Below are 7975 nucleotides of genomic sequence, written 5' to 3'. Positions count from 1 at the left end.
AGGTCGGGAACTTCAAGCCCGTCCTTGCAGCCCAGTGATGCGGTAAGAGGCTGCTTACACGCATGAGGCGGATGGCCGTGATGCAGTGACACACGCAAGTACAGTATGCTGCTTACGCACCAGAGGGGTGCACCGATCAGAGATTAGAGGGTGTAAGTCTACACACGGGGAGTGGCGCGCGTGGGCAGCCGAGGAAGAGACAACCTATGGCGCACGTTGGCATCCACAAATAGATTGTTTATTGCATCTTGTTGCTCATGCGCACACGCGCAGCACGAGCAGCCAAGGGCAGAGAAATGCGCACACCTGCTGTTTATAGTGGTGTTCTGTATTCATGCTGTTGCCTGAGCACCCTCTGCACACCGCAAGGGCGATGGTGCAAAGGCGACGCAATTGTGTGCGCGGCGGCCCTGATGGGGCCGTAATTTTCAAATCGCCCGGGCTTATCATTCAACCCACTGCGGGCCAACTTGACTGGTGCATGTGCGAATCGCGTCACAGCGTGATGGGGCACGTCGCCACCAGCTTGGGCAGCTGAGTGTCGGCCTGCATCCTCCACCACGGGCTGACCTCCCACCTGCCGCTGACAAAGTCGCGCAGCTTCTCAACAGCGCTGGTGGCCTTGGCCGCGTAGGCTCCGCTGGTGCTGCTGCCGGCCCCGGCCTTGATGTCCTGGTCCAGGGCGGCGGCCAGGTTGCACAGCCAGTTGCCGTTGACCGCCTGGCTGGACGCCTGTGGGAGGGGTGAGCAGAGGGTTTGATCAGGTGCACGGTCACATGCCTTTGGCAGGCAACATAGCAGATTTCACGCAGCACTTGAGCAATCTGCAGCTGCAGCGACGCCTCGCTTGACACTTGGGCCCGCCCAGCACAGCTAGACGGCAAGGCATACTCTGCGTCACAACCAGTTGCCCTGCTTTCTCAACAGGCCATGCAAGCCTGCGCACCAGGTTGAAGGCCGCGAGCTTGGTGGCAAGGTCGGTGTTGAGCTGCGCCTCCATGGACTGCAGCACACCCAATGACGCGCTCAGCGCCTGCACCTTGGCACGCTGCACGTGCGTCAGGAACTGGACGCAGCGCTGCGCGAACTGGGGCATCATCGCGCACAGCCGCTGCTGGGATGCGGTGTCGTTGGCCATGGAGTCGAGCCACGACGCCTCGCCGCCGATGCGAGCCTTGAGGCCCGCCACGTACTGGGGCAGCATCACGCTCTCAACCAGGGGGACACGCAGCGCGGCAACAGCGGCGGTCACGTTTCCCTGCACCTCCGCGTCAGTCGTGGAGGCGTTGAATTCTGCATGGGCAACGCACGTGTGGGGGCAAAAGAGGGTTTTCATGTGTGTATGTGGGTGTGTATGTGTGTGCGTGCGTATTGAAAGGCATGCACGGGTCAGTACTTCTGCAGCTGCATGCAGCTGCTGCGCTGACTTTTGCGATGCACACGCCTCATGCTGAGAGGCTCGATCAATTCTGTTTGGAGGTCCCCTCTCATATCCACAACGCACTGGGGGCGTCAAAGGAGGGGATGATTGGCAGCTTGGGCATCAGCGTGGACAGCTTGATGAGCGCGGGGTTGTTTGTCTTGTTCTGGGGTGCATCGCCCTTGACGCCGCCAAGCTTGAACCTGCAAAAAGTGCGAGGTTGGTTCTTGGGCGTTTGAAAATGCATCCTTCCATAGGGCATCAGGGAGTGTAGGCGCATGACAGCACTATGTTTGCTTGCAGCCCTCCGACTGCGGCATCCACCCTCCCTGCGTCCCCGGTGGCCCACTGCTGCTCACATCTCCAGCAGTGTGGGTGCCAGGGAGGGAATCTTGACCAGGGGCACGCGGGGCGCGGTGAGCACCTGGTCCCAATCAAAGTTCTCAGGGGTCAGGTTGCCAGATGCGCAAACTGACACTGCGGGCGGGCGTGGGTAGTGAAGGCGGGCGGGGTTCATGGGAGCCGCGCGGCGCACGTCACAATGTGCGCTTCACATGCACCGGGCGCCACGTGCCGGTGTGTGACTGCAGTGCAATAGATTGTACAATTACGCTCACCTGCACTGCAGGCCACAAGGGCCAGCACCAGAGTGAGCCGCGGCTGCATGGTGGCGGACAAACGCCTCGGCTGGGCGGCTGAGAAACGCTGGCAGCAGACGCAAAGATTGCGTTGCCTGTTGAGCTGTGGTAGTCTGCAGGTATAGCAAGATGATGAAATACGATAATAATGACAATTTGTGTCGGTGTAGCGTTTGTAAACGGAGCGGAGGTGCGTTCATCGAAGGAGGTGCGCGGAGGCTCAAGCCGCTTTGGTTTCAGCGGCTGAAAGACTTCGGAATCTCACTCAATCGCAGCTACGTCCCTGAAATGTGATGTTTGATTCTTTAAGTCTGGGCGCTTGGTATCACAGCGCACAACTCAGACACACAAAGATGGGGCATCGTGCATACGACGCACGCACATGTTGGTGACATGTGAGCGAGGCCACACCCGCACGCGCATTCCTTGATCGCTTTGATTGTTGTGACCAGTTGATTTGAGACAGTATGCTGTTCCATGGTATGATTTACGCAGGGGGCTTGTCTCATCCCCACCAGATCGTACTGCACAGCAAAACTGTTGGCATACGGTACCGCCAAGTCACGACATGCAGGAAACCTTTGTAGACCACCACTTGGTGACACATAGCTTTGCCTCTGCAGATCACAGCACTTTGTAGGTGACATGTGGTGCGTGGAGTGCTTACACTAATCGCCCGTGCCAGCGCCCCTGCACTCGTCCATGCCATCCGCCCCGGCCTGCAGCTGCTCCAGCGTCGGCGCCGCCCCCGCGCGCGCCAGGGCCTGGAACAGCACCTTGCTCAGCGCGTCCGCGCGGCCCCGCCGCTGGTTGGCTGGGCCCTCGTACTTGAGGTCAGCCCCTGCAGGCCGGCCGCCCTCAAACGCGACCCCGCCCTCGCCCACGCTGAAGCGCAGCAGCCGCCCCGGCCTCAGCAGCTTGGCGCCCATGCGCGCCACAAAGTCTGGCGGCAGGCGGCCCAGCGCCACGGGCGGGTCGTCTGCTGTGGCCACTGTGGCGTCTGCGCGGTACCGCAGGACCACCTGCTGGCGCTGCGGCACCACGCCGTCCGCATCCGTGTCCTGGGGACGAGGGCACGCGGGCAGCAAGGCGGGAGGGGGCCCTGGTTTGCAATTGGGTGAGGCGGCGTCAACCGGAGATACAGGGTCGAATCCCGCACGCAGCCACAGGTTCCTGCGGCGGCAGCCTGCATCAACAATAGGGCAGCCCAGTATGGGTTCGTGCAGCATGACAAGCGACTTGACAGCCTTGAACCAACACACCCAAAGCCCCCCAACAGCCTAAAATCACAGCTTCCCCGCCTCACCAAGAGATACCGGCTGCAGCCCTCGTCCTTCCACAGCAGCGCCAGCGGCGTGGCCCCAGGTGTGTAGTGCCCCTCTCTGTGAAGCAGGTAGCATCCGTCCTGCACAAACCCCAGCGCTCCCCCACTGCACGCGCCGCGCACGGCGCTCTCAAGACCCTCGGGCGTCGCCGGCAATGCAGGCAATGGCCGTAGCTCAGGGCCCTGCCCCGCGATGTGGCTGCCGCCGCTGCTGATGCACTCCGGCAGCTTGCCCGCCAGCCAGAAGCTCCTGCACTCTGCGCTGCAGCCTGCTAGTGGCACACTGCGCCAGGCAAGGACGTCTGACAGGAACAGGACAGAGCCCTGCGGCAGGCTGGAGCCCTGGGCCCCCTGCTGCTGCTGCTGCTGCTGCTGCTGCTGCTGCTGCTGCTGCTGCTGCTGCTGCTGCTGCTGCTGCTGGTGATGGTGCTGGTGCTGCTGCTGCTGCTGCTGCTGCTGCTCTGCCTTGTCCTGCACACCCTGCTGCGGCTCTTCCACCAAGACAGCATCTACGACGCTGAACTCGCCGCCTGTCGCGTTGCCGCGTGCGCCACCAGGCAGCGGGCTCTGGAAGCGCCCCAGCAGCGCGCCCGTGCGGGAGCGCACCGCCGTGGAGCCGTGCGCCGCGACAACCAGCACGCGCCGGCCCTCAGGGCGCGGCATCACCAGCCTGCAAAATAAGGCATTGCATTGGCATGGCCTCAAGCCGTTCTAGGCAAGCCGGACTTGCCAAATACTCTGAAGAGGAGACCACCCGGTGTGTGAGCGAGCAAGCCCATCCTCCCTCCGCTGCAGCACCAGCCCACCCGCCCACTGGCATGCAGCTGCCCCACCTCGCCTCCGACCTGGCACCCTCCGACAAGCAATCTCACCAGCCCGTTGCGAGGTCTGGAGGGACGTCTGTCAGCCACTCTGGCAGCATCAGCTGCCGCGCGTAGTGACTTCGCAGCTCTGCACCCCCAAGCCCCTCGGCACCTCCAGGCCCCAGGCCCCAGCCGTGCTCGGCGCCGGCATCGTCTGACAAGGGGGTGGCGTCCGCGGCCGGTGCATCCACCGCCATACTGGAAGTGAGGGTACCACCAGCTGCGTCGATTTCTGATGACGCCCCTGAATGTGCCTCCTGCATGCGTTACATTGCGAAAGAAGGGGGTGGGGAGGGGGCTTGGGGTATGATGGATGCGTCGTTGGCAACGCGCCAGCCACCTCCTGGCCGGCTCAACCCGCCCCATGACGCCCTCACCATCCTCTCCACCGCCAGCATGCGCGCCAGCTGCAGCTTGCTGTCTCGTGCACCGCGCTGCTGCTCTAGTGCGTCCGCACGCCGCCGCTGCTGGTACTGCGCATATGCCGGCGCCGCCTTGAGGCTGGTCCTTTTGGCCGTCGACATCGTAGCGAAGTGTTTCGTGCAACGTCACCGCGTGGCCCCTCTGTTGTAGCCGGGAGTGGCGCCACGCAGATCAACGCGCTCCCTTGTGCAGCACGGGTACATATGGGTTACGCTTTCTTGAAAGTGTCACGATTTTCAACCATATTCCGCATACTGAAAACTCATGTCGTTATGGGCAAAGCCACCGCCGCCGTTGATAGGCGACACTGTCGTCCCGTAGCGGCCAGCGCATCCGTCCGGGGCCCTGCTTGTGCCTCACTGCACCGCGTACGCAAGTACAAGGCATCAGAAACACCCAAACTGGCGCATCCCATAAAGCTTCGCGACTGCACAACTGGCATTCATGATCCCGGGTGTGCACATTGCAGCTCCATCCCATCCCACAGCTGCTTCGGCCAAGTCTGCATGAACCTTCAACTGTTGATCGACTCGCAAACTAATTGTTGGTTCCTCTAAGCGAGCTTGAAGCTCTTGCGAGTGATACCAGGGTCTCGTGATTCACCAGGGTGCATAAATGAATTTCTAACCAGCTCGAGCTGCATCCTGCGCAGCAGCGCGCCCTGGACGAGCATTTGTCACATGTGCCCAACACCAGGCCCTGCCCCGGCCCACAGCATATGCTGATTGTGTCGGTCCCATATCATTCCTGTCACATGGTCGTGGTCGCTCCATGACGCGTCTGGCAAACCATTCTGGAGGTGCCGCCAACCCACCAACGCCTTGTTGACCTTCATCAGCGACGGAGGTTTGACCGCGCGTACAGGGGCCGCCATGCACACACTGGCGCACGAGACAGCTCATCTGTGCCCTATACAATTGCTCCTCCGATTGCTTGCTGTCCATGAAGTGAATCACCAGAGCGGTCAATAGGCGGATGACGCCTTCTCGGTTTGTGCCGTTGTGAAGCGGACGTTGCTTGCCCTGAAGGGGCCGTCTGCTCCTGAATTGCAAACAGGAAGCTTCTATGTAAGATCCAATGCTGTCACAAGGCCGTAGTATGCCCGCAACGAGTCGATTCGCTGATTTTCATGGTCATGACTAAATCGCGCGATCAAAGCGCAACGCAGCGAAACGTGTCGCATTGCCCGGAAGATCTCATGACAGTCTATTTCAAGAGGGTTTCACTTGCGCGCACCTTCATCATACGCCGAGCAAGACGACCTTCCGCCCTACGCTAGTTCGGCATCAGCGGCCATTTGAACCCGCGACAAAGCGGAGTGAAAGCTAATATGGGCGCTTGCGTATCCACCCCAGAGAGGGGCGCGGTGCACCCGTGCCCTCCCTGCGAGATGAAATCGGACTTCCAGCACTGGCCTACCAACCAGGAAGCTTGCGATGTTGTGACAGTAGATACGGAGAGCGAACTTCATATGGTTCCCGCAAGCCCAGGCTGGGTGGCGTTCGATTTCGGCGAGGTGCGCCCAGTGGGCGCGCGTTTTGGCTTGGCCGCGACTCAGCATGGGCCGCAAGCTGGAGCGAAAGGCACGGTCCTGCGGCGGCGCCCATCGATGCGCCGCACCGCTGTTGTGCGCGTGATTTTGTTGGCAGCGTCATCGCCTTTCGCGCTGCTACACTTAGCGCACGATTGCGTCCACTGACGAGCCCCCCTGCTGATCCTGCCGCGCCCTCCACGCTGCCGCGCGCAGCAGTACCAGCCGCCCCAACAGTGGTGCCGCCCCGCCATGCGGCGGAGCATGCAGTCCAGCAGGCACGAGGCCTTCGCCCTGCACGGCAGCAGCGTGTCTGACAGCAGCCGCCCGACAACCGGGGCGCAGCAGACTAACACCCCCAGCAGCTGCCCCCCAAGCACCAGCGGGTCGCGCATGCCCCACAGGGCCTCCTTTGGAAGCAAGAGTCAGGTGCGGCGTCGCGACACGCGAACCGCCGGGTGGCTCGGACACCTGAGTTTGACCGCTCATATGATACCGGTCTGCACACCCTGGGGACCCCGCCCCTGCTGTGGCCCTCAACCCTGCCCCTGTCCCCTGCCTCCGCGCCCCGGCCCCCCTCGCAGTCTCGCTGCGGCGCCTGGATGGCCGCCCAGCCTGTGTGGTCCACGGCGCCCTGCCAGGAGGAGATTGCGGTGGAGGCGCCCCTGGGCCGCGGCGGCTACGGCGCCGTGTACCGCGGCTACTGGCGCCACAAGACCCCGGCCGCCATCAAGGTCATGCACACCCACAACAACGAGCAGGAGGTGCGGGCCGCCGGATGGCGTGTCTGCGCGCCGGATTCCACAACACACTAGTCATGCTGGCGCTCGCGCGCGCCCGCTCTGCGCCTGTGGACTGCTGCACAGGCACGCCTGGCCCCTTCTCTCATTCACCCCCCGCGCCGCCCTCCACACCACGCCTCACCTGGCAGGCCGTCGCCCACGCTTTTGAGATGGCGGTGCTGTCCAGCGTGCAGCACCCCAACATCGTCCAGGCCTACAGCTGCCTCACAGACATGATCGACGTCGACGCACGTGAGCGCTCCGGGGCGACATCACACTGGGACACTCAGCCCGATCCGTACAGCGGTGGTGATGGATTGCTGGCTGCATTAGAAGCAAGGGGGAGCCTGTCGCGCTGACTGCTTAGCCCGCCTGCCGGCCTCCCCGGTGCTCCCATCGTCCCCTCTCCGCGCTGGGCCCTCCTCGAAACAGTGGACGACGCGTCCGAGGCCGTTGACGGCTCCTCGGCCTGCGGCGCAGAGAGCGACGACGACGCCAGCAGCGTCGCCAGCATCTGGTCGACCACCCGCGCCGCCGCCCCCGCGCCCGCCGCCGGCCGCTTCCGGCGGCTGGCCCCCGGCGAGCGCGTCCCGGCGTCGTGCCTGGTGAACATCCTGGTGATGGAGCTGTGTGACAGGGGCAGCCTGAGGGACGCGCTGGACCGCGGCGCGCTGCGCTGCGGGGGGCCCGCGGCGCCGGTGGACCCCGCGGCCGCGGGGCAGGTGCTGCTGGACGTGGCGTCGGCCCTCAAGTACCTCCACTGCATGCGCCTCGTGCACGGCGACATCAGGGTGCGGCGCGCAGGGGCGCGCGTGTATGTGTGTGTGTGTGTGGGGGGGGGTGAGCGCAGATGGCCGCGCGCGCCCCTGAAGCTTGAGGGACTTGTGCAGCCGTGCTGGTTCTCGCGCCCTGCCGGCCAATGCTGCGCGTCAAGCACACCTGTTCTCCAACCCTGCCAGCACGCTGGCATGACCACGCCGCGGCGAATCCTGAC

General features: G+C 63.4%; 3 protein-coding genes across 3 annotated transcripts; 1 reads left to right on the top strand and 2 right to left on the bottom strand.

The window, feature by feature from the left end:
• Positions 1 to 495: 495 nt before the first annotated feature.
• Positions 496 to 2086, bottom strand: MNEG_10949 (hypothetical protein; the record flags this gene model as incomplete). Its single annotated transcript, XM_014040581.1, has 5 exons — positions 496 to 732; positions 947 to 1293; positions 1505 to 1623; positions 1780 to 1897; positions 2038 to 2086. The coding sequence occupies 5 exons, from the start codon at positions 2084 to 2086 to the stop codon at positions 496 to 498; spliced, it is 870 nt and encodes a 289-aa protein (XP_013896035.1).
• A 640-nt stretch (positions 2087 to 2726) lies between these two features.
• On the bottom strand, positions 2727 to 4045 carry MNEG_10948 (snurportin-1; the record flags this gene model as incomplete). The annotated part of the gene is made up of 2 exons (XM_014040580.1): positions 2727 to 3119; positions 3365 to 4045. The coding sequence occupies 2 exons, from the start codon at positions 4043 to 4045 to the stop codon at positions 2727 to 2729; spliced, it is 1074 nt and encodes a 357-aa protein (XP_013896034.1).
• A 2094-nt stretch (positions 4046 to 6139) lies between these two features.
• Positions 6140 to 7795, top strand: MNEG_10947 (hypothetical protein; the record flags this gene model as incomplete). Its single annotated transcript, XM_014040579.1, has 5 exons — positions 6140 to 6184; positions 6419 to 6628; positions 6784 to 6963; positions 7131 to 7233; positions 7414 to 7795. Coding segments are annotated over 5 exons (920 nt in total), but the record flags the coding sequence as incomplete, so codon positions are not given.
• Positions 7796 to 7975: the final 180 nt, after the last annotated feature.

This window comes from Monoraphidium neglectum (genome assembly GCF_000611645.1).
Source record: "Monoraphidium neglectum strain SAG 48.87 unplaced genomic scaffold scaffold02525, whole genome shotgun sequence".
Lineage (NCBI taxonomy): Eukaryota > Viridiplantae > Chlorophyta > Chlorophyceae > Sphaeropleales > Selenastraceae > Monoraphidium > Monoraphidium neglectum.
The sequence above is the reverse complement of the archived record's forward strand: the minus strand, read 5'-3'. Positions and strand labels throughout refer to the sequence as shown.